The sequence below is a fragment of the Amphiura filiformis genome, chromosome 11 (assembly GCF_039555335.1).
Source record: "Amphiura filiformis chromosome 11, Afil_fr2py, whole genome shotgun sequence".
NCBI classification, from domain to species: Eukaryota; Metazoa; Echinodermata; class Ophiuroidea; order Amphilepidida; family Amphiuridae; genus Amphiura; species Amphiura filiformis.
In genome coordinates this window covers 46,655,275-46,682,222 of record NC_092638.1, presented here as the reverse complement: position 1 = coordinate 46,682,222, position 26,948 = coordinate 46,655,275, and the positions used below count along the sequence as shown (strand labels likewise).

Below are 26,948 nucleotides of genomic sequence, written 5' to 3'. Positions count from 1 at the left end.
GGACATAAATCATGATTTTGATTTAAACTTTTGATCCAAACACAAAGAAATAATTCCTACCTCGGAATTTTCAGATGGTACTCCATCTTTCATCATCGAGTGAGTGACTGTTTTTGAGCTGTTTTTATTTTTTAGATTCTTATTTTAGAGACAAAATAATCTTGGTTCCTTTAGGCCATCAGTAGGCCTACATTCGTAATTGTATGCCCCCTTTGTCTCAAAAACTTGCAATACCACTAGTCACCCATACATATCCTTCTCACTTGTACATTGAGTCCATTTTAAAAACTAGAGACCCTATGCAATAAACCAACTAGTATCAAAGCAACAATTCAAATTGCAGCCATGTTGGATGGTCTAGGCAACAATGTATTTTAGGATGACATTTTAATCACCTGTATACAATCTAGTCCCCTACCTTGGTAGATTGTCAAAATCCTTTGAAAGTTCTACACCATTAACCTGGAGTGCTTGTCTGAGATGCCTATTCATGATGTTGGCTTCAATGATGTTCCGTGTGCTGGGGTCTTTTAAGGAGCCATTAATGTCAATGTAAAAACCCATGAAGGTCATCGACACACGGTCATGGTTGAAGAAGATGTAAGGATGAAGGCTGTAAAAATAAATTGTGTAAGTATAGTTTGTCAAAATAAGATAGGTAGTATGATTAGTTGACTCAAGTTTGGTTTGGGTAGGATCCATCATAATACCGATAGGCCGAATCCTAGTTTACCAAATTTGTCAAATGTTGTTGCAGATTTCACCAATTTGGATAAATAAATGTTGGTATTTATACAGCGCCTTTCACATGTGAACAGGTACCAAAGCGCTTTACATTTATTCCGCCGTCATTAGAATATGTCACCTGCCATACAATGCCCAAGGTATGCTCATACCTTTGGGCGGCGCTCAATGGACAATATTCATAACAGCTCCCCATTTCACACCTGGGTGGAGAGGAGTAATCGAGATAAAGTGCCTTACTCAAGGGCACAACACGATGGCGTTGCCGGGGCTCGAACCCGCAACCTTCAGATTATGAGTCCTAGCCCGTTCCGCTCGGCCACCGTGCTCCCACAATTATACTGTGGTATTCTTTCCACAAAAAAAGTAAACATTTTGAAACAAAATAACCCACACAAACACCAAAAAACTCAATGATATACCAATATGCATACAATGATAGTGGCTGGCTAGAATGTCCACAAAAAAGTGAACATTTTGAAGAAAAAAAAGGCCCATCCATGCACCAAAAAAACAAGAACATTGAAAATATATACCAGACAACAGAAAAATTACCAATTTTTATAGTGTGTCCCTGTATGGCTATTTAAACTCTCCACAGATTTTAATTTGAAACTCTGGCACTGAAAATCACACTGGAATCTCACGAGCTACATAAAGAATTATATTATAGAAAGTAGCACTGAAATAATGCTGAAAATGTTCTTCTTTTTTAATCAGGCAGGATATATTAATGACTAATTGCCCATGCACACTGAAAATGGAATAAAACACCTCAATGTTATTTGCAAGATCCTACCTTGTTTCCCATCTTCTCCTCAGCTGGAATGCCTCCAACTCTTGTGGTAAATCATCTTCATCAGACTCTGCATCTTCTGATGTCTTGGTTCCAATGGCACATGATGGGTTTTCTTCACTCATATTCAGTGAGGGAGTTGCAAAGTCCTGTCAGTGGAAGAAAAATAAACAGGTTATTTTTGCACATTTATACAGATTAAAATTCTTGAAAGGTTTGTACATAAAGAAGCACTTTTTTACGTTCTAGTAAATAATAACAAGCATAAAAACAGAAGCCAACATTTATAAAAACAAATGAAGAACCTGTGAGCCATTAAGATGCAGAAGGACTACAAAGATTAGTTTTGAGTTTGAATTTTTAAATTATCAATTTGAATATCATACTGTGCCTAATTTGTTCAAGATGGTATCGGAGCGATTAATGCTCTGCATGCTAGCCATAGGCTTCAACATAAAAAGTCCAAGTTTTCAGATATTTTCTCAAAATATCAAAAGCTATCTTAAGAACCACTGAACCAATATTAGGCTTGTTTGTACTCATTTTAATGCATTTTTCATGCTGATTCCAAATATGGTCATGAAAATTAACATTTCTGAAATTTTTGACTTTTTAAAAAAAAATCGAAACTTGTCGTCTGCAGTCGACACTCGCGTGAAGAGAGTTAAGGCACACTGATAAATTTGAGGGTATGAGTCTCCACCACTGGGTTGATAGATTGTACACCGAACTCCCCCGGCACAAGGCGACCGCAAATAAATCTATGACACTTCCCACCTGGTGACTGACTTTCCCCAAATGGCCCCCTCAAAAGTCTAGTTACCACCACCATCTTGGAGAGGGCACTCTTCCTCTTGCCCCCTACATTATACCCCAATGTTGTCATCAAATTATTATAAACATCACAGATTAATAACTTTGCCATCTTTAGATCTTGCACAAGAATTCACTATGTAAATATTACATACCATTGCCATTTTAATCATAAATCTGACAACAAATGTCTTGAAACCCCTGAAGCCAGACTCTACATCATGGTAGGCAGGATTGCAGAACACTGAACTCTGACAGTCTTCCAGCTGGATGCTGAGGAAATGTGCAAAGTGACGAAGCTCTGACCATGACGGATCCTCTACCCCACAATGGCTGAAATCAAATAGAGAGAATCATATATTTGGTTGAGATCCATACCGCTCATTCTACAAAATCCGGTGCCAATCCACTGTAAAAATTGAAAAAAATAAAGTTGTTCAAAAAGACCTGATTTTTGTGTTTTTAAGCAAATGTATCACTACTTTCAGATGTAAAAGATTGTCAACACCACTTGTATATTTTTCTTTCAGGAAGTCATGATGTTTTTAACACTAAAACTCAATGTAATGTGAGCTACGTTACGGCTACAAAATGGGCTGGTTTTACTTAATCCAAGGTCATAAAAAGCAAACGAAAGATCACTTGAGTGAAATGTAACACCGATTTCACCATTTCATAGAAGTTTTGAAGATGCATAAATGAGTGCGTAACGTAGCTCACAGTAACGTAGTTCACGGGTTTTTAATGTTTTTGATGTGATTTGCGAACGTTAGAATGTTATGTCGGTTAATTCTAATATAAATGGGGTTCGATCACTGGTACCTATCACATATTATTAGGAAGTACTTGTTATACAAGTGCATACTATGGAATTCTGGTAACGTAGCTCACCAATCTTAACATGGTCGGTCGAAATTTCAATGTTTACAACATGTCTATGCCAAAAATGCTACAGCATCACGATTTTTACTGTTATTTTTAAAAACCTATGAATGTTTCCTTTCAAAAACCGTAAACTACGTTGGTACCTCTGTTTTACGTCTTTCCAATAACGTGTGTTAAAAAGGGGTAACGTAGCTCACAGCGTTTTGGTGGAAAGTGCAATTTATTTTAGAATTACACAAAGACGTTTTAATCACTAAAAAATAATGTTGATATGCAATATGATGGTGCCTTATCTAATTAAAAAACAACAAATATGTAAAGATATCGCATTTATTCAAAGAAAATATTAAGGATCAGATTTGACACTTGAGCAGTGGAAACGCAATTTTAGCGATTTTCGAGCCTTTGCAAGGGTTAATCAGGCTGAAGAAAGCATTTAAAGTATGGACAACTATATATGTCTGTGTAGATCTCGTTTAGATCTACCAGAAAAACAACATATTTGATGCCCTAAATGCTCGACAAAGTATTTGTGGACCAAAGAATGGAAAAAGGGCTATTGGCACCGGATTTTGTAGAATGAGCGATACACCCCCTGTGGAAAACATGACCTTAAACTTCCACACAGGAAAATGTCAAGTAGAGTTACCTATTTGGGAAACTCCATTTAAAAATCTACACCCCTTGTGCAGAAGATTCTGGTCAGTTTCCATAAGGGGGGTGTATGGATTTCAACTGGAATTGCAGAATGTCCAAATCTTTCATTCATATTCAATTAAGATGCAGAAGCCAAGTGTGAGTTGAATATTCAACTGGAGGGGCAATTATCCAATTTGAGAGCAATAATGATACAGATATTTATAAACTTCAGGGACTGCCTTTTGAAAATGATAAAAGAGCTGTAGAATGCTCTTCTGGTCTCTTCATGAAGAGGAGAATTTAACGAGTCATCTATAGGAGCTATAAATCGCTCTTACAAATGCTACTTAAGAAGAGCTGTAGAGGAGTGATTGCTCTCACTCCTCTCAAAAGGCAGTCCCTGAACTTACTTCAAGAGTGTAGTTAAGAATGACTTGTCATCACCCTCTGTGTTTCCTTTGAATAGGAAAGCATCCAAGTCAGATCCCTGGGAATGGCGTACCAAGTACTGATAGGCTCGTTGGAATGCAGCTCCTCTGAACTCTTCATCATCTACTTTTGGATCACAATCTTGCCAACCTAGGATTGAGGAATTAATATGAAAAATATATCAATGCTGCAACTCTTGATCAGACACATAATTCAACTTAATTACAACTATCCAACCTCTTCTATGAGTCAACAATCCAAGCGAAGAAAATTTGAATTTCCAAAGCTATATGGATGCACTTTCCAGTATCTATAATAAATTACTGAGTTTGGCGACTTGGTAAGGCTGCGACTTGGTAAGGCTAAAAACTCCTACGTTTTACATTATTTCGAAAACGGATTTTTTGCGTTATGTGAGAGTAAAGTTGTCCGCACCCCAATAAAACGTCCAATTTTGTTTTTGTTTACGTTAAGGGTGTCAAATAATGATAATTAGTTTCAAAGGCACTACCAAGGAACCTGCGAGCTAAGCACTGAGTAAATGCTGTTTAATATGAACACCCGCAAATCCTATGTCTGATCTGATCAATGCTGAGATTGGGTCACTCATACCATTACACAGGAGAATCTGACTTGAGTAATTAACATGCATTGTTTATTCAACTAATTTGTCAACATTATCATGTCAGTGTTCAAACTAGAACCTATTGTCAACAGTTAAATGTTTGTTTATTGAATTAGGAGTCTCCAAATCACCCAAATTAAACAGGGTTGCCAAACTTTGATTTAGTAGCCCAAATGCGTGACTTTTTAAGATCCCCCAACTTTTGACAATTTCCTGTCCCATAGAGACAGATGGTTAAGAAAAATGGGTGACTTTTTAGCAATGCAGGTACAGCTTGGTTAGGCTCACCGTAACTCACAGGTTAGCGGCATAATCAGTGAATTAGGTCAAAGTCTCCAAATCGCCCAAATTAAACAGGGTTGCCAAACTGTGATTTAGTAGTTAGTAGCCCAAATGGGTGACTTTTGAAGATCCCCCCAACTTTTGACAATTTCCTGTCCCATAGAGACAGATGGTTACTGAATTTTACCATGCTATGTTATATGAAACGGAGTGTAAGGATATGTGAATAAAATTGTTTCATCTGCACAGTGGTGTAGCCAGGACTTTTTCAGTGTGAGTGAGGGGGAGAAGGCAAATTTCATGGGGGGGGCAAATTGTCACAAATGGGCTAAAAAGTAAAAGGTACAACAAAATTTATCCAAAATGGGCTAACAAATAAAAAGTACAACAAAATGCATACAAATGCATACAAATCTTAAATATCAGTAGCCAGCATACCATAGGGGCCCAAGAGGGAAGTAAATAAAATTGTGTTCATCTGCTCAGTGATGTAGCCAGGACTTTTGCAGGGGGCAGCAAGGTACATCAAGGTTGGGGATGGACAAACTTAGCTAAACTTGGACGAAAATGGTAACAAATGGGCTAAAAGGTACAACAAATTTGTCCAAAATGGGCGAAAAATTAATGTATTTAACAAATGCATAAAAATGTTAAATATCAGGAGGCCCAGCATCCCACAGGGGCAAGACTTCTCACGGTGGATATGATATGGTGGCAAGAAGACTTCGATCATGATCTAATTGCAATTTCAAGCCATTGATTTATATGGAAAAGATACTAAATATTATATTTCTAAATGATAATCTCCTCTCATACCATTAATCACATTAACTAAAACATTTACATGTACAAAAAATATACAAAATTTACCAACCGCGAAAGACTCTGACCGCGAAAGACGGGTGACCGCTAGTTACACTAACAATAAAATCACAAAGCTTAGAGAATTTTTTTTCTTTGCACTCTTGAATTAGAACCACTTTATATGCATCCAGCAATTGGAGGTTAATGGCTATAATGGCAGCAACACATCAAGGTCACATAATAGAGATATCTGCTTCTAATAAAAAAAAAATGCAATATCATAAATTGAATTAAATTCCACATTCATATTCAGAGATAAAGAATTCTGGAATATCAGCTAAGATTTGATTGGCAAAGCTAACACCCTGCTGATGACATAGAAATTCTGTAGTGTAAATGTCTGAATAAAAAATATCCTCTTGAACATTTTTTTTTTACATGCTTGATGTATACTAATGGTATAACAATCCACTTACCATGTGGTAGTGTTCCATTTTCTTCCTCCAATTGACAGGCAGACAGTACTTCCTGTGGTGCTCTACAGGTGACACAGGGAAGGATGGAGTAGAATGGTAGAGAACCATGACTCTTGGAAACCTGAATAAAAAATCATCACACATATACAATTATTATAAATAGTGGTAAACTATCACCTAGTGAATATTATTCAATTAGGTGTAAAAAACGTTTTATTGGCATAACCCAACCAACCCTAAAAACAGGCGCTGCAGGTCTTGACACTAAGGGAGTACATATGCAGATAACTGTGCCCAGTATAAGGAGCAACACAACATTTCCCCTGTCAATGCTGGAAAAATGCAGGAGCAAAGTCATTATTGATGTGTTACAAAGAATTGATAGTGCTGTGCTCAAGGTGTCCATGATGAATATTCCAGCAAATCTACGGACATGTGTAATGTGGTGAAAAAAATTATATGTTTGAATGAGCTTTAAGAAATTAAAAAAATCAAAATTCCTACTTAATTTATTTTTGATCAACCCAATACTCTAATAAATAACAATAGGCCTATTTTGACTGCTTCGAATAGTTTGGCTAAATTATCAGCCAATAGTGTGATTGTGAATCAACTACATACAAACATTCTCCAACCCAAGCAACCGAGGGTTATATCATGCTGTGAACATTGATAAACATGTGTTGAAATTGAAAGCATAACACATATCAGGAAACATAAATTGAGAATAGCTTACAATCTTATTCCTATGTTGCAAAGCAAAGTCTGTGATTTCTACCACATAGAGGTCTTGTGGTTTACAACTCCAGACTTGTCCATGGCTATCACAGAGTCCTCCAAGGATGAGTAGATTGAACAGCAAGTGATCCAGGCCTTCATGAACCTGAAATCATTCAATATGGGGCAGAAATAATAATTATAATATGTTGTACTATATATTACAGTAATTTCTCCATTGTTGTCCCATGCCTTACAATATAGCACCCTTTACAAGTCAATTGTTATATTTCCCATTTGGCCATAGACCCAAAGTTTTCCACACTTCAATTTTTGTTATTATCAGTATTTTTGCATGTTTACCTGTTCGTTTCCATCACTGGCATAATTGAATACCTGAGAGGAAGAAGGGCCCAACTCCATCAAAATTGATTTTGATATATTAAGAAAAAACTTAAATATTTGGAAATCTTTCAGAGACATGTTTTCATCTTTAGGGGGCCTTTACATTATTACATACATGTGAAATGATGTATGTTTCCATAGCAAAAGTACAGGTCTTTTAAAATACGAGGTGGAGTTGGGCACTTCTTCCACTAATACAAGTCATGTGCCAGTTCCCTAAGCAGATGTGTTTAATGAATAGCTATATAAATTTGTTAACTATTTATTACTTGCGCAAGTAGAACCAAGTAATATGTTAACAAGAAAGTTTATCGCAGTGAAATGTAGATTTCATAGATAAACAAAACTCCACCATATTTACCCAATATTTGTGGAAGAAAGGCCCAACTCCATTTTTTTCCACAAATATTGGGTAAATGTACTTTGAAGACTATTTGGATAATGAATTTGGGTCCTTCTTTCAAACATAAGGAAGAAGAGTCTGCTTGCAATAAAATGCTGTGTATAACTAATTTTTGTAAAAATGTTGGGGGCTTCTTCCACTAAGGTATTCATTTTATTCTTTTTTCAGCTAGGGTGGATAACTGAAAGATAATATCTTTGTATGTCTGTGTTGTACATATTGAGACTTACCATTGGTGCAACATCCAAGTGATAAATTCTTGGTTGAGATGAAATGGATTCATCCTGGTGTGGTAACAGAGCTCTAACAATGGCATTCTTGTCTACAGCTGCTTCTTGTAGTGGTATTGTAACACATGCATCCATTTCTTCATCAAATATGGTATCTTGACACAGTTGCTCTCTGTATCGTTTGACCTTCAATGTCTTCCCTACACCTGGACGACTTGACACGATGACTTCTACATTGCATCTATAAAAAACAAGATTTTAAAGCAAAAAAATTTTAGAGCGAAAAAGTGATGAGTTTGTGATAAATGGACAGCAGATTGAGGTGAAGCAATTTGAATACCTGAGTGCTATGGTTAACAACACCTGTAATAGCACAACTGAAATTAAGAGAAGACTGGCTATTGCAAGGACAAAGTGTGCAAGGCAAGTCATTCATATGGAAAAGCCGAGGCCTATCCATTGACCTCAAGGTATGCCTACTTTGTGCAACCGTGTTTTCCATTGCTAATTATGGAAGCGAGTCTTGGACTATGACCAAGAATGACAGGAAGAGAGTTGGAGATGTAGTGTTCCAAGAGGCTTCTGTAAGTGATATGTAAGTAGACAGGAGAACAAATTCCTCGATCCTCTATAAGATAGGTACAAGTTAAACCATCAGAAATGGCATAATGGGAGAAAGCTGAAGTACTTTGGCCATATTGTCAGGAAACATGGAGGTGTAGAAAAACTAATTTTGCAAGGGGCTATGAAAGGCCGACGAGAAGGGGACATCCACCAACATCTTGGACTAATGATGTGAAACTTGTTTCTAATCAAGGAATGCATACTGAAACCCACTTGGCATCAGATAGAGCAAGATGGCGTCATCTATGAAAAATGGTACATTGGAAAATCAGAGACAGAGTACATGGCGAATCAACATTTTGAGCATTGCCCTTGGGAATTGTGAGACTTCAAATTTTCAACCTACCCATGATGTGTCAAAGATGCTGCAGTCTCAACTCCTTCTTCATTTTGCACATCATCAGCTTGCATCTTGAACTGTTCCTTCAGGTATTCCTGGATACAATGTCTGCTGCTACTAGCTGGCATCTCCCTTCTATACTGATCTAAGGCAGTCATGATGTGAGAACTGTCTTCCTTATCACTGCTACACACTATCACAAGGCGATAACCTGTCCAATATAAATTATCAAGAAACATACATTTCATGAGTTTTATATCTTCTTTTAGGAAAAATAAGTTCCTGAGACCTCTTTGTGGAGTAGAAATCAGTTCTTGTGCCCTTAATTTTCAGTTTGTGTGTGCTGGGGGAGGGGATGGATGCAGTTCCCAAGCCCCCATTGTTTTTGAGAATATCAATTCCAAGACATACTAGTGAAAATAATGAGTAGCAACATCATCAAAATAATACAGGTTAATGTCATTTTGGTCTATTTTACTGTGACACTTTTGTTAAACCATTGGCAAAAATATTGCTTGTATAACTACTTATTTCATAACAAAAAATACACTTGGGTCCTAATGGGACCAGGTCCAAGCATCTTGAGCAAGCTATGCTTGTCAATTATTTGGTTCACTTCAAGTTTGGTAGTGGCGTATGTGCATATTTCACTGGCCGCAGTAGTGAATGGTGCGCGTAAATTCAATCACACAGAGAGTACACTCACACATACAAGAGCAGTTTGTTGGCACGCTTGCGGATAAACTGCGTAAAAGCATTGACGTTAAACAAACTTGAAGTGAATCAATGTATATATGAAAAGGAAAGAAGCAGGACTAAATAGGTCTAAAAATAGTAGACTCTGGTACTCTTGACAAATGAATTTTATTATATGATCCCACTTTCACATCCACTAAATTTTAAGTATGTCTAACATTCATCTAATCTCCTGAATTCTAGTCTTAGATTTTACACTTTGAAATAACATGTTTTTATAACTATACTTTGATTTACTAATAGGCATACCTGTTTGTCCTTTCATGAGTTTTGCCAACTCTTGCTCAGCTTTGACACTGACATCATAGTTCAATAGATCTGCCCTGACCAAGCAGAATACTCTGCCTAGTTTATCACCAATAGCGCGACGCCATAGCAACACAACCTGAAAAAATATGAATAAAGCTTATTATTTATGTAAAAAGTATAATGTAAAGAAAGTATCATTATGTTTCACTTCCTGGAGAGAATTGATCAAAATTGAATTCCCTCCTGAGGTTCGTATCTGTCAATGAGTTGACCAGATCACAAGGATGTCATTATAGCTAGAGGCAGTATATAACACAAATGGGTCAATGAGTTACATAAAAATGACCTTGTGTGGTATTTGGTTCCCAGGAAGTGAGTTTTGCCTGAGGCAATTTGTGGTTAAATGTTGATCCCTCAGTACAAGAGTTATCACCGTTGATTTGGTTGAAAAAGGAGGTTAGACATGATCAAATCTCTCCAGGTAACAAAACATAATGTATCTCAACAAAATAGATGTTTGCTTCCTTGTAATTCCCCGTATCATTATTCAAATCATCCACTTAAGCATAAGTGGATTGGCCACTGTGGCAGTTTCCGTTTGGCCGCTTGATTTTGGTGCTATAACCAGGGCTGCAAAATAGAAGAAGTTAATAAAATGAGCCAGTTAATTGCAATTCCCAAGAGCAGGCTCAAAATGCCAATCCACCTTTGCACCCAAGAATGATTAAAACAATCACAAAACAAAATATTTAAATTCTACTTAGGCTTATTCTTACCTCTTCCAGGCTGGTATCAGGTGAGCAGACTAAGACTTCTTCAAATGATGGCAATTCACCAGCTTCATGCATGTACAGTGAAATGACAGTCATCAGTACATCACCTACAAAGAAATTTCATATATATTAAACTGCTAGAAACTTGACAAATTTGACTCTGCTATGTAAACTTAGCTGAACATTTATGTTGTATAGACAGTTCAAAATTGTTAAGGCTTCCCCCAATGCTATACAACCCTATAGGCCAGATTCATCCCCTTCACTGGGTGGGCAGGGCAGGAAACACATAGGACATGTCCCACCAAACCCTTCTAAAAGCTCCTTAAGGGTGTTAGGGTTAACTTAGCACCTATATGATCAAAAAGGTACATTTACATGAAGAGGCTGACATGATGCCGCTGGTCCAACCATGACAGAAATGACAACCAGCAACCCCTCCCTGCTGCGTATGGGCTGCAAGTCCCGTTAAAAAATTTCATCTGTGCATGCAGGCACCTCCCTTTTTTGCCCTGTGTCCATGCAAGGGGGCAGAGCCTTGCAACCTGGCTCAATTTGTCATCTTTATGAAAGGAAGTGCAGAAATAATGCAAGTCTTATGTTTGCAAACTTGTACCTACCTGGAGCCCTCACAACAAGATTGGGAACACCCTCCTCAAGTGGCTTTGGAAATGACCTTTCTGTGTGATCTTCATCTATTGGAAATAAAATTACAGAATTGTTTGATTATTCCCAATACAAGCACTGCACTTTTATACATTAGTCAGTACAAAATAGGTAAGCCTATAATAAGACATCAAGACTGGTTGATTAAATCATATAACAACTCATTTGCTGAACAAGCTGCACTGAGGACATCGCATGACCCTGGCCTGATCAGGTTCTCTTTACATGATAAACGGGCAAGTACCGGTAGTACTTCTCCGGTTGACACAGTGTAATTCCATTTTTTTTCCTTAAAAACTATTGTCTATGCAGCCAGTGCTGTCAACACATCGAGGCTGTTAGGCCTAAAAATATTGTTTGATTGGCGTAACCTGACCTACGCCAATCAAACAATTTTTTTAGGCCTTATTTCAAACATGTATAATTTATGTGGCATCTTTAAATGCGCCTGTGTGTACAACAGTCCTTAACTTACTGGCTTCAGCAAGGTGATGGAGTACAAGGCCCAGATGTTCCAAACTCAAGCAGTCTTCTACATCAAAAGCTTTCATCGAGTCCAGATATTGATTCCACAAATCAGTCAATTGTTTTTCCAATGTTTTCCTAATAAAGATATAAACCAATGTGAACACAACTTGTACCATATGGACAGAACATTTAATGATAACACTATGGTTTATAAAGATACGTGGAACAATGAAGAATGTACTTCCCAAAATGCTAAAACTTGTGTTCTTTCCTATTTGTTTTTCACTTCATAATATATTGTTTGGATCCTGTGTTCGCTCAGCCTGATTAACCTAACACACACTATTCAATACTGCGACCAGCGAAGTATTCCTGTGTCACTTCTGAACTTGAGGCAAAACAATGTATCGGCCTGGGTGTATCGTGACATTGGAAGCCATAATCAAATAGCAACTGTACATGTTTCCACTATACTTGGCACTGTATGCAACAGTTGTGACTTTTTCCTACTTTAAACAGGGTCTACGTCAAATATTAAGACTTTACTGCATTTTAAAATGACGATTTTACACAGGGGCGTAACCAGACCTGACCTTCCGGGGGGGGGGCAAGATTGAAAAATTTCCCAATTCTTGACCAAAAGTTGCGAGCGGCTTGTCGCGAAGCGTTAAACTCGTGGGGTCCAGGGGCCCGCCTTCTGACCAAGCAGAATACTCTGCCTAGTTTATCACCGATAGCACGACGCCATAGCAACACAACCTGAAAAAACATGAATAAAGGTTATTATTTATGTACGCTACAAGGAAAAGTATGAAACTCAATAAAATTTGTAAACGCTTTCTTCCTTACAATTATCAGTATCTTTATTCATATCATCCACTCAAGCAGTCAACATTAATAGGTAAATTTTCACGGGAAAATTTTCTGGACACATGACCAATGCATATCAATGTGAGTGTAACCTAGAGCCTGATCTCTGACCCCCGGCGGTGACCTCGCTATTCAAGTCTTAGTAATTTTGAATTGGAATAGTATTTTTGACCGCAATTTTGATAGAAATTTGTGCATTGCAAATTTATTGAATATTATGTTATCTTAATTTTTTCACAATATCATCAAAACGTAATTTCAAAAATATCTATCTACGGAAAAAAATACTAATAATATTATTAACTTACGACAAGTAACTTATTTTGCCTCAAAGGAAGAATTCTTCCTATTCAAATACATTGGAAGAACACCCGCTGTGCTCGGGTCACATTCCATAATGCTAATATATGTCTGCGCCCATGGGTGTCACGGGTCCAGAAAATTTTCCCGTGAAAATTTACCTATTAATTCTGACTGTCAAGCACTTAACTGTGGCAGTTGCGATAATAATAAAAAACAATCACAATGCAAACATTTTGAAATCTACTTATTCTTACCTCTTCCAGGCTGGTATCAGGTGAACAGAAGCTAAAAAATCAGTGTTTCAGAGTACAAATTTCAAATTCCCTCTTTCTTTCCCTTTTCTCTTCTCCCTTCCCTTTTCTCTTCTCCTTCCCTTTTCCCCTCTTTTTCTTTTCTTCTTTCCCTTTCTCTTCTTTCCTCTTTTCCCCTTTTTCTCTTCTCCTTCCCTTTTTTCTTCCCTCTTTTCTCTCCTTCCCCCTTTTCCCCTTCCCAATTTTTTGGTCTTCTTCCCAGTTTTTTGTGTCCGGGGCAGCTTGCCCCCGCCACCCCACTGGTTACGCCACTGATTTTACATCTTACCTTTTGCTGGTAACACTTGCTAGTAAGCTGTGAGTAAATTCATTAAGCTTCTGTGTCATACTCGGAAAACTCTTGAAATCCTCATCAGCTGCCATCAGGTCTTCATCTTGAAACAAATATGGTTCTGAAACATTCAGCTCTGAAAACAGCCTGTCAATTTCATCATCATCTTCGACATGAGCTAAACACCACTCCGTGTACGTATCAATGGATTCATCCAGGTCTTCATCTTGAATAGCAGCCCATGCAACTTTCTTCTCAAATCCAAATTCTTCACTCAGTTCTTTCACAATCTCAAGAGCCTTCTCTCTTCGTTCTGCTTCCTGACGTTCAGCAACACCTGCATCACCTGATGAAGATCTCATGATATCCTTGCTGGCTTCTTTCAGAGCATTTCTGACATCATCTGCATTACACCATGGGGTGACTGCAGATAATAGCACAAACACCTGCGATGGTACATCGTCTTCATCATCAGATATGGCGAAGTTGGCAAGATAGCGACGCAGCAACACCAGCTGCTCTGTCGTGAAGTAGTTTAGATGGTAGCACTCTGCTCTTCTTTCACTGACATATTGGTACCACTCTTGAAGGCATTTGTTCATGAATACCCGAAGGAAATTCAGCTCTGTAAGTAGAGATCTGGTGCCTGTAAGGACACTTTTCTTGCCTCCTTCAAAGTCTATATGTACAGACACATGATCCTGGTAGCCACAGTAGAGGTATGCCTTCCATTCAGAGTACAGGATATTTCCAGCTTGAGCCAGTTTCTTATATGTTGCTGCAAGTTGTTGAGCTGCAGTGAACACCTGTAAATGAAGGATGAAATTAGTAAACACCAAGATGTTGAGACAGCTAGTCAAGGAAATATGCTTTGAAAAAACAAAATCACCTGAGATGAAAATTCTCATCTCAGGTTTGTGAAGAAATAGACGGACGAATATTGATTTTGCTGCACAAATCATTTATTCTATTTCTACAATGTTCTACTACGATAGCCTCACGGCACGTTGGTTTATTGGTTTATATGAATCCTGGGGATTCATTCACGCGCGTACTCATACCCAATCAGGACCTAATCACTCACTCAGCCAATAAACCAACGTGCCGTGAGGCTATCGTAGTAGAACATTGAAGAAATAGACGGACGAATATTGATTTTGCTGCACAAATCATTTATTCTATTTCTACAATGTTCTACTACGATAGCCTCACGGCACGTTGGTTTATTGGCTGAGTGAGTGATTAGGTCCTGATTGGGTATGAGTACGCGCGGTGAATGAATCCCCAGGATTCATATCACAACAGTTTGCACCAAGGTTGGCCCTGCTACAGAGTATGAATGAGGGCTTCATACGTAATCTCCAAAGATATAAGCCATCACTGGCCATAAAGCTTGCAATTTAGTTGGTTTTTTTTAATTTGATATTGGCTATACATTATCTGGTGGTAGCATGGTACAAAATACATGTATGCCTATGTTTTGACCACCCATGTCACAATGTAACCATAACTTATATAAAGCCAACAAACAATGCTATGTGTCAATGCCCTTATACCAAATGTGAGTTTTCTTTTCTCTTAAGATTCTGTTTTTAAAGATTTTGAAATAATATGTCATTTGTGAGTATAAAGGTACACAGCATGCGAGTATCGATTCAAGTTCATTCACTTCAAAATATTTCTCAGAATTTCATGATTTTACGGAAAAAACTTTTTAAAAATGAAAAAAATGAATTTGCCGTTTCAGCTGAAAAGGACGCGCTAAGAAAAATGAATGTGTGTGGGTGCTTATCACAACCATTTTACACATACCTCCACAAAGTTGTCTACTTCATTCTGGCCTTCTCTCTCTTGCCTTATCTTGCCTGCTACAAGGGTAAGCTTACTCTGCAGATCTTTCAATTCATCTATGGTAAATGTTTGTTTCTTCTTTTTCTCATCACCACTCTTGTCTGGTTTATTCGATTCTGGTTTATCTGATGCACTCACTTCCAGCACCAAAATGGGGGTTTCTGTACATCCCTGAAGCAGAAATAAAATATAATTAAAGACAGGGATAAAAAGAATTTATCGCGTCTGATGTCACTGTCAATTACGATCTTTGATTGGTTTACACAGGTTAATAGCGCGTAAAAGGAGGACCGATCTATCTGGTGCTGATCGGAGAAAAGGAATAGCAGCAAATGGCGAAAAATTACGTACTTTTACAAGGCAAAAAGCAGCTTTTCTAGGCATTGTTGTCAAGGTGCCTTTGCCAAAGAAAGTTTCCTACTATCAAGACCTAACCTTTGAGATGTTTTGCATGTTTGAAGGTGCAAAATTAACAATAAGGCGCCCGGTTGTACCACCGCGTTCAGCAAGTCATCATCACAACACTTGTAAACAAACCGTGCTCGAATTTGATTGACAGATGACGTCAGACGCGATAAATTCTTTTTATCTCTGTCTTTAATTATAACACAACAACTTCTAAGTGCTAAGCTGAATTTATACGATGCACCGTTTTTGGAAAGCGATATGCAATCACCAAATTTTGCGATGAATCGCTACATGCTTTTGCATTTATACTAATCACAGCGATCGCGATTGCAAACAATTAAAACATTCAAAAGGCCACAAAATACATTTTTGGAACATCAGTTGCTGTCAATAATTACTTTGAATTAATTCATCTCTGAATGTTAATGTTCGAGAAAGGTTAATTAATTAGCAAAATAATAGATCCAGTTGATAGGAAATGATTGTTTGATGCATTCACATGTCAAACAAATTCGCTCGGGAGTTGAGATTTCTTCAACTCGCAAAGCGACATCATTTTTGCTTCAGCAATTTGTATCGATTGATCGGCTTGACGGAAGTAAACACTGAGCATGCGTGAGAATCACTTTTCTGCAAAAACAATCAAGTGTAAATTCAGCTTTAAGAAAAATAAATCAAGAAGAATCAATACAATCCTATAACCAAGTAGCCATAGTGTTCACTGTTACACAGCTATTTAGAGTTCCTTAGAGTTAAGCTTAAGTAAAATTACTATACCTCTTCTGGTTCCAACTTCCCAATAGTGTAAATCCCCCTCCTGTTAATAGTTTCTGCCAGCATTAGGGAAGATGTCTCCACATCACCCTGAGAATTTCTCACATTACGGAACCAGTAGAGCTCCTTCTGTGTATCAATCTGCATTGCAAATATTTTGAGTTTAAGAAATAAACCAGAATATGCAATTGAGCATCGATCATAGCCTAATGGTGTTCTTGCACTCTCATATAAAGCTATTTTCACAAACAAAAATATATTTATGAGCATATGAATACATGCATTACAAAACCCACCCAAGTCCATACTTTGGCCAAATTGAGTTAAGCATGGGAAATTGTTGCTATACATAGGCCTGTCATATGTATGAAAGAACAAATCAAATTCATCCTCTGTGCAGCCCTTGAATTAAGGATCTGAAGGGGCATGGCAACTTTTTTAGGGCAAGAGGGCAAGTTGATAATTGCCTTGGATCTTCACTGAAAAGGCAAGGCAGCATGGCAGTTTGTAATATTTCAAAAGGGCATCATGGCAACTGTTGAAAATTTGAGAAGGGCACCAAGGCAAAGTGAACAAAACACACAAAAACAGTCTGATAGATGATTTTATAATGAAGGGGCAGGGCTGGGGCACAGACAGCAACTTCATTAGAGGGCACGGCAAGTGACTGCCTTGGGTGAAGGACATATCTAGGGCATTACGGCAGTGGGGATGGGCACCCATGGCAAAATGCCATGGGTGCCGTGGGTTAATTCGAGGGCTGCCTCTGTGTCTATTGAGCATGTGAAAAATAGCATATATGAAAGAACAACCCAAGTTCATGATTTGAGTCTTGTAACACATTGATTGAAATCCAGTATCTATAAAAAGAACAACTTAACACATTCATTGCTGGAGAGTGACTTTTGAAAAAAAAAAATGGGTTTAATCAAGGAAAGTGTGTGGTTTATATTACATGGCAGTTATATGCTTATCAACATACATACCCGTGTGCTTTATTTTGTATTATCTTACTAGTGGTAATCTCATTCCAACATTGTTGTCTTTGTATATGATTCAAAAAAATACCCAAGCCCAGCATTTAAAATGAACCCCCACGAAGTCCCTGAAATGCTAATCGTCATACCTAATACAGAGTAACCCACTCATTTGCACGTAAAACTTACCATATTGACCAGGTAAATCTAACTGAAGGAATTAAAATGATACACATGTTTTTTTCTCAAAATCACTTCCCATGGACTTGGGTGGGTTTTGTATTCATCATGTTCATGGGTTCATATATGTATAGTTACTTTGGTAAGAATTCAAATGAAAAATACATTAAATTAGAAATCCATGCTGAAATTGGATAAAAAAAATGTATTTTTCCATATTTTTCACTGCAGTTATAGCAAAAGAAACTTGCCAAACTAGTCTTTTCTTTATATTATCATGATTCTACCATTATGATACTATGCTTTTATAACATTTTTATATCAATTTGTGGGGAAATAGAAAAGGCTTTTCATTCTCATAAATAGCAGCATATCAAATAGAATGTGTATCTTACCAACTCTTGTGATAAATTCTTGTCTTTCTCCAAAGCTTTCCAAACCTTCTTGGACACTTCCAAGAGCTCTTTGTAGCCAGCTTCACTACGGGCTTCACTGTCAAGGTCAAAGATGAAAGACGCATATCCAGTGACTGCCCTATGGAAGCAGGTCACCTTATCAACATCCATGGCTGTCTCACCGGCACTGTTCATGGCTAACTCTACAAACACTCTCAGTTGTCTCTCATCTGAAAGTATAAAGCAACGTTCCTGTTATTTAAGGGAACTGGAATGAGTGTTTTGAGCGTTTCGAGAGCATTTTTTGTGGGACATGAGAGCACATCAGACCATCGAATTGCATTCTGAAATACGAAGAATGTCTTTCTGATATCAAATATAATTTTCATTTTATGAAATTCATGATATAATACAAATTTTATGACAAATTATTAAAATTTGATATTTTTCACATTTTGGAGATATAACAGTCCTCTAAGTAAATTTTATAAATTTAATGATATAGTCTTAAAGTGTATGTAGCTGGGAGGAAAAGCCGATGATCAATTGAAAATTTTGACCTTTCATATTGAAGATATGGATTTTTTCCCAAAAGACCTAATTTTTTTTTGGTGTTTTGGGGAAAAAATCCATATCTTCAATATGAAAGGTCAAAATTTTCAATTGATCGTCGCCTTTTCATCCCACCTACATGCACTTTAGGTAGAAATCATCAGATTTATAAAGTTTACTTCGAGTACTGTTAAATATCAAAAATATCAATTTTTAATGATTTGCCATAAAATGTGTATTACATTGCGAATTTCAAAAATCTAAATTATTTGATATCAGAAGGCCATTCTTCGTATTCAGAATGCAATTCGATATGTCTGATGTGCTCTAATGTCCCACAATAAATACTGTCCAAACGTTCATACCCCTTGCCTTAAATGTGTAATCTGTAGCCACAATCCACATGATTGGGACTACAAAGATATAATTTATTTATTCAGAGGGGTACCATTTTAAAATATAGTTGGGCTGTTGCCCAAACTCCAGAAATGTAATTTATTAGTGCAGGCCTCATATGTATTTAGCATTATCACACTGTGTACAGACAAGCTGTACTTATTTTCTACTTTGGAACCTCAGAGTAGATGAGTGTATTTTTGAAGTACAGTCAACAGTACCAGAATGATTCCCTGCTCTTTTCAAATAGCCTAACTTTCATTAATGTGCACACTGCACTAATGTCAGAAATACATGTACACGGGACTGATGGCTTAAAGTGCACTCCGAAGTGCTAAGCAAGTAGAGTAAAGTGCCTTGCTCAAGGACACAAAGAGCCAGCCAAGCTCAAATGGACCTACTCAGATTTTTAACCCGGGACCCTGGGATTCACAGTCCAATGCCTTAACCGCTCGGCTACGCTCCTCTGATTTGAAGCAACTATACTAGCTAGCTAGCTACCTGTCTATCTGTGTTTTGGACCGGCAGTTTTACTGTGCTACTAAACATACCTTTGATTTCTTTTCTAATCCAGTTAATCAGCTCATGACACTTGGCTAACTCCTTCAGACACTGTATCTGATCACTGTTTACTGCCTGCATCTCCCTTGCTGCATGTTCAACATCCTTGTTGATGGCTCGTAGAGGTTGTTTCTTGAATGCCTCTGAATTCTGTGAATTGAAATAAGTATCATTTAAATGCAGTAGCATTCACACAGGAGATTTCAGCCCCATGTTGTTCAACAGTCAAGGAAATTGCTGCCCACTTGAGGAAATTACTCCCCCCCCCCCAGTAAAATTGTGTGCAAATATTTGTTTCAAGTTCATAAAGTCAAACAGGGACTAAATTTCAGTACAATAGATATCATTGTCAAAATATTCTCAACAATCTCTTTTCATCTCTGAGCAGGATAGTGGAAATGAATGAGGGAAAAGGAATTCATAGTGAACCTTCTTATTTTCTCTTTTGTAATCATTTAAAACCAAATGTACAGACAACATGCAGTTATCCAGAGTCAGAAAGGCTGATTAACTCTATGTTCAGCAAATTCCACAGCTTGCATGCCTCCTGGAACAGGACAACAGTGTTGTAGGCAGAGGGAGAATGACAACTTTCAAGGGGAGATTTTACCAAAAATTACAAAAAAAAAGGCATAACAATAATCTTAAATATCAGGGCAGCCAGCATCCCACAGCTGGGGAAGACCTCCCACCATCTGCCCTCCCCCTCCCCCATTTCCACCTCCCTTGACTATGCCACTACCAGGTAGGGCCAGGCCAAGTAACACAGAGGGCATCCCACCTAAATCATCCCAGCAGGATTATGGTAAATATTGTCTGCATGATTTTTCACCCTCAAGATCCTTCTACTTCAGCAGAAGATACTACCACATCCAATCCCTTAACTATTACAACTCTGCTTATACTAACCACTTCAGCAAGTGTCTCCATAGGTTCAAAATCCCCAGTCAACTCAAATGCATCCTTGATGTTTAGCATTTCCCCTGCTACACTAGACTGTTTCTTATACTGGTAGTAGTCCTCCATCTGTCTATGCTTTTCATCAAGAACCTCATCATCAACATCACCTTGAAGACTCATCAATCTTTGTATCTCATCTTGAAGGACTGATCCTTTGTCAATGAGATCTTTGAAGTACATATCAACTTCACCAAGTGTTATCTGACCATTTGTGAGTCTAACACTAATCTCTGACAGTTGCATGTCATACACTGGGTGCCATACATTTGTAGCTACATGTGACAAAGACAATACCTCCGATTGTCTAGTTTTCCTTAGTTTAGCCGCTTGTTTCCGCCAGAGTTTGTTGAACACACGACTGTCATGGATGTCACGCAAAGGCTGCAGCATTTCTCTTATGCATGGCTGGTGTTGGAAGAAATGTATGTCTGGAGCAGTCGGTGATCTTCCTTTTGGCAGCTTCTGCAGAGACTGGTGAGTTGCTGGGTGGCAGACTTTGTATAACTGAAGTTCATTGACATCAGCACGAAGACTCTGTTCAACTTTTGCACAGTCCACTACAAGTAAGAAGGCAGCAATGGATCAAATTCAGAACAAATAAATTCTTACTCACAAGAATAATAACATTTGCTGTACATTGTACAACATCATTAGTTTTTGATAATTATGCCAAAAGTACAAAATGATCCACAAATGCATCTTTAATTAAACAAATTTGCAGTTGAAGGATCGATTCAAGCTGGTGACATGTGTGAGTGTGTTATATTGCACTCACACAAAAATGAACACACCTAAGCTGCTAAAAATAGAGTGATAGCATCATTAAGGTGGATACTGAAATCTTGGAGGCATTTCTTATGAGTGCAATTATACTATTCTACCAATTATTCTATCTTGACTGGTTTCAGAACCCACATTCCTGACCTTTACACCATTTTTACAACATCATACCTTCAGCTATGATGGTTATAAATACTGGTTGTTATTATTTTTACATACCTGGTTCAATTTTTCTGCACATTGCCAAAAGACAAAAATTCAGGTTGTACTGCTCCTCGATAGCTTTGAGTTCACTTCTTCTTGCAGCAATCAGCCTGATGACATCTGTAGTCTTCACATTGTGAGAGCTTCCTTTGGCATCTTTCCCTTTGTTAGCATTTGCTATCAGATTGCTGAGTGCTATAAACTGATTGCAGCATTTGTCTTTGACGATGAGCTTCAGCCTTCCAATGATGATACTTCCATCTAAGACACTTTCACAAATATTTTCAAATACAGATTTTGCTAGTGCTAGTTTGTACTGCGCTTCTTCTGTAAGAATATTGCCATAGGCAGTCTTCTGATCACCTGCATAGATTGAACAAAACATACCACTTTGGTAATATCAATCAGACCAATGTGTACTCTTGTGGGAGTGGATTGGATTAGAATGGGTGTGGGGTAGGTGTGGAGTGGAGTATAGTGTGGAGTTGTGGAGGGGAGGGAAGGGAGGGGAATTAGTCGAGGGCTGGAGAGGGGATTGGAGAAGATGGGAGGAGTTGAGTTGAGATGAGATGAGACTAGAAAGCAGGGAAGAGAAGGTTCAAATAGAGCTGGGTGAAACATAAGAGAAGTGAAGTCAAGATGGGAGAGGCACACACAAAGACATGCAAAGACAAAGAATGCATCACAGGGACTTCCATATTGAGACATAAATAGATAATCAGAAATGTTGACTTAAAGATGACTCACTTGTGATCTTGAAGAAGTTGGTAAATGGTGCCCAAGTAAGCAGGTGCTGCAGCATGCTTTGCTCATCTTCCATTCCTGGCCAAGATTTCAGCAACACTTTTGATAACAAGTCGCCGTATTTGGCTGGAGTTGAAGAGCTGCTGAAAAAGCGATCCCACAGACCTCTTGCTTTGGTGTCCTGAAAATATAAATATGAGATACATTTATGGGAATTCAAGCAATAATTTTATATCTTCATTACTAATCCTTATTCAAGTAAACAAAATTAAATTGTCCTGCAACGGAAATAATAAGCTTACGCAAACCCATTTCAAATTCATATAAATGTGTGAATGGGGGCCATGGCCAAGAGACACAAAGGACAGAATTTAGTTAACTTTCCTTTTTGAAGGACCATTTTGGTGGATTTCTTTCCTATTTTTTAGAAATGGGCCATAAATTTATATCTAACCCTAGGTCCAGGCCAGCTCTTGATGGCTCTGATAACTCTGATCAAATGATGATTGTGACTTAAAACCATCACAATTATGTGTCTACTATTTTCAGCCCAAATACTTTAAAGGGGCATTTCGTGATCCACAGCCTCATCCCCCCACTTTTCCCAAAAAAAGTTGAGATTTTTACACCACTGGATACCTCTGGCTACATAATGTTTATGTACCAAATATTTCTTACAGATTAATTAGTTTAGCAAAAATATCGCTAAATTTGAATTTCGTTCTGGTGCACCAGAACGAAATTACAACACATTGTCTATGGAGCAGTGTAATACACATAATCATGCATAACTCGCAAACGCAAAATCGGAATCAACTGAAATTTTGGAAATAAGCTTTTTTCGTGGATATCTACTGAAAAATGTCATAAAAAGAGGATGCTAGGATCACGAAATCCTCCTTTAAGACCCGGATTACTCACATTGACAAGACTATCAATGGCAGAAAATGCAGCATCACTGAGACAATTACTGACATCAACCTGAAGGCCTGGATTGTCAAAGTTGCTGAACAACTCTACCTTTGCTGTGTCATGTAGCTGTGAAAAAATCAAAGAAATTAAACTCAATTTGTAGTACACAAAAATATGATGAGATAAGCAAAATGCACAGAAGCAAAAATTAGGGGTAAAATCTTATTTTTGACATACATGTAGTAGAATCTGCACAGATCAAGTAGTATTAAAATTACAAATTCAATTCAATTCAATTCAAGAAACATTTATTTCACAACTTCAAAAATACATAGTATAAATGACAAATGCCATAATTTTCAAACCAATTACATACAAAGCAAAGTAGTGAATCTGATCACAGGCCCTCTGATGACAGTCAAATGCGATCATGTAAGAACAAACAACCAATTAAAAGGCAAGAGACAGGACAAGAGTGGGCCTGAGACAAGATTAAGAGGGGCATCAATAATAAACCTAAAATAAAGTTGTGGGGCAACACGCGGGAGCAAGCTCGTGGTGCGGGTTGCCGACAAACAGTACAAACGAAAATACAAATACAAACAGGACAAGACAAGACATTACAAAAAATAAGATGTGAACAGGAGTCAAAGAATAATTACTGGTAAACCGGTTTAGAAAGCAAATTGCTCTTAAAATGATGTTTAAAGGAGCTTGTGGATGTGGCATTTTGGATGGAAATGGGAATGGAGTTCCAAATGTTAAAGCAATCAGTAATATTGAGGGACACATATTATACTTGACAAGAGTTTATAAATGTTTCACTGATACCTTTTAGAATATAACTAATAATATCAAGTTTCAAAATGGTAAAAAAATGGGGAGGAGGAATAAATTATCTTCTGAAGCAATATATCAAACTAGTTTGTAGACACCAGAGGGTATGGACATGCCAGTGGCTCCCCTTGTTTTTATGGTCAATTTGATTTCACTTTTAGTTTTCAGTTGTTTAAAATCAATGGTCGATGTTGTGAACATCATACTAAAAATCTGGACTTTCCCCATATAGATATGTATGAACTAATGGTGAGGCAAATGGCAGTGCCATACTTATATACTTTAAAAATGAAGCAACTGTGAACACTACATTTTAGCTCCATACCTTCTCAATCCTTGCATGCAGGGACCCTATCAGTTGGTTTTTCCACATTGCACCAAAATCTGCCTTGAAGATATAGGAGATACGCAACAGTTGATGCCAAACCTGAAACACATAAAAGCAATGAAAAGACAATTCAAAGATGAATTTTTGCTTTGTCAAACAAAGAATGTTGTTTGCAAAATATTCCTTCCTTCCCTATGATACAAACATACAAAATTGACTAATTATTGTAATAACCCACTTATTTACGAACCATTGGAGAAGACAAATTGCTTTTTTTAGTTACAGCGCATTAAGAATGTATTCATTCCCCAATAAGGATGATCAGAAGTACACTCCCGACTCTTTTTGCCCAACTCCAAATCTACCGAATGGAGGGAAGAATCTTAATTTCTTAATGTTAATTTTACTGGGCATTCGAAATACCAAGACACAATTTATCTTCCTTTTAGCCTGTTTAAGACCCAAGTTAAAGCCATAATGTATGATCTTTTAAAATGAGTTTGGTCAATTTTTTCCAAACCTGATCTTTTGGCATATTTGTAATGTTTATACATGAAAGTGTTGCATTTACAAATTGGATTCAGCCAATTTTCTTGACAGTTGCTACTATAAATGATATTTTATATTGGGCTAAGAATAACGAAATTAAAATTTGATTTAAATTGTATATTAAGGCTTAACCAAATTTAGTTTCAGACCCAAATTAACTAAATATAGCCCATTTTTATATTGAAACTGCAGATTTTTGCAATAAGCATGCATTTGTCCCAATAAATTCATTTTCGGAGCTGGTCAAAAGAATGAATTTGCATCTCCTCTGAAAATTTGTTCCCGCAGTATGCCACTGACCAAATGACAATGTTAAAGCTGAAAAACCCTGCACTTTTAAGAAGTAATCATAATCCTAAAGCAATGTAATTACACTAACTTCCATTTCATCTTTGTATTCCAACCGTTTCCCATCATAAGACAGTGTTCCAGGGAATGTCTTGTATAGCCAGCTGAGCAATGTAGTAAGAACCTTCTGTGCTTGCTGGTGGATGTTGTTTTGCACTTCTGAATTCGATCTAGTTGTCACTCCAGTTATATTAATTGCAGCTGTGCATGCACTATGACTTGCTGCAAATAGCTCACATGCTCTTGCTATGAGAGGAGCATATGCTGGTGTCCCGTGGCATTTATTCATTGTTGCCAAAGTAATATTTTGTACTACTGCAACAAGATCAACACAATCGGCAACAGTCACAGTTATACCACTGTGGGCAAGAAAAATAACATGTGTAATATCATATACTTGTTTTAAAATCATTACATTTGAAGCATACTTGATAGTTAACATAGACCATCAAAATGTTTTGATGGTCTATGACTGCAAAATTACGAGCATTTAAAATGCAAATTTTCGTATGGTTTTCTATTTTTAATAAATGGAAGAAATATAGAATTCAGTCCTTTATACTAGCATACTGTAAAAAGTAAAAAAATACATTTAAAAGAAAACATTTAAAACAAATTATTTCATTATTATAATAACAAATATGAAAATGAGACCCCTAAAAATAAAACAAATTGAAAAAAAAAGCAAATTTATTATCCTAATAACAAACATGGGAATTAGACCACCCCCCAAAAAAAGTAGCAGGAGTTTCTAACCACAGCCGACCTATTTTAGAATATCTCAAGTGAATCTGCCTATCCATTCAAGAGATACAGCATCCAGAGGGATATTTTCAGTGCAAAATGTGCAAATTAGCTCATCATCATAATAACAAGTGCACATATTACACCCAGAAATCCTAGAAATCTGAAGTCAATCCCCCTATCCATTCAAGAGATACAGCATCCAGAGGAATGGAGCTACGGACATTGCGAAAGCAGATATGCACGCGGTGGAGGCATACAAACAAATCAACAACAGCAACAATATACCAGTTGATATAAATAAATTTACATTGCACTTTTAACCTACCACACTCCCAGTGGTTGGAAAAATATTTTATTTAAAATCAAGCACCACCACTGGGTATGAGCGAAAGACATCAAGTGAATGTGAATCAGGTTCTATATCTGGATAAGTTCCCATCCTATGAATTGTGCCAGCCAATGAGGGCCACTTCCACAAAATCAAGGTTAGCAAGTTAGCTAGGACTGATGGCTTGATTGACATTTTATCAGCTGCAAAATAAAGAATATTGTTTGAAATTTTTGTC

General features: G+C 37.4%; 1 protein-coding gene across 1 annotated transcript in view; it reads right to left on the bottom strand.

Annotated features, from left to right (window-relative positions):
* The window catches only part of LOC140163729 (E3 ubiquitin-protein ligase rnf213-alpha-like), a 175,020-nt gene that overhangs the window by 129,573 nt on the left and 18,499 nt on the right, over window positions 1-26,948 (bottom strand). The window contains exons 13-35 of the mRNA XM_072187044.1: window positions 25,667-25,994; window positions 24,736-24,837; window positions 23,583-23,699; window positions 22,665-22,842; window positions 21,933-22,280; window positions 20,883-21,490; window positions 19,964-20,123; window positions 18,465-18,694; window positions 16,916-17,053; window positions 15,692-15,901; window positions 13,877-14,685; window positions 12,132-12,259; window positions 11,611-11,685; window positions 10,994-11,097; window positions 10,218-10,353; window positions 9,219-9,423; window positions 8,249-8,489; window positions 7,230-7,376; window positions 6,494-6,614; window positions 4,288-4,456; window positions 2,509-2,686; window positions 1,544-1,689; window positions 419-613 (exon numbers count right to left, since the gene is read on the bottom strand). Of these exons, the coding sequence (XP_072043145.1) occupies window positions 419-613; window positions 1,544-1,689; window positions 2,509-2,686; window positions 4,288-4,456; window positions 6,494-6,614; window positions 7,230-7,376; window positions 8,249-8,489; window positions 9,219-9,423; window positions 10,218-10,353; window positions 10,994-11,097; window positions 11,611-11,685; window positions 12,132-12,259; window positions 13,877-14,685; window positions 15,692-15,901; window positions 16,916-17,053; window positions 18,465-18,694; window positions 19,964-20,123; window positions 20,883-21,490; window positions 21,933-22,280; window positions 22,665-22,842; window positions 23,583-23,699; window positions 24,736-24,837; window positions 25,667-25,994 (5,073 nt within the window). The remainder of the gene's footprint in view (window positions 1-418; window positions 614-1,543; window positions 1,690-2,508; window positions 2,687-4,287; window positions 4,457-6,493; window positions 6,615-7,229; window positions 7,377-8,248; window positions 8,490-9,218; window positions 9,424-10,217; window positions 10,354-10,993; window positions 11,098-11,610; window positions 11,686-12,131; window positions 12,260-13,876; window positions 14,686-15,691; window positions 15,902-16,915; window positions 17,054-18,464; window positions 18,695-19,963; window positions 20,124-20,882; window positions 21,491-21,932; window positions 22,281-22,664; window positions 22,843-23,582; window positions 23,700-24,735; window positions 24,838-25,666; window positions 25,995-26,948) is intronic.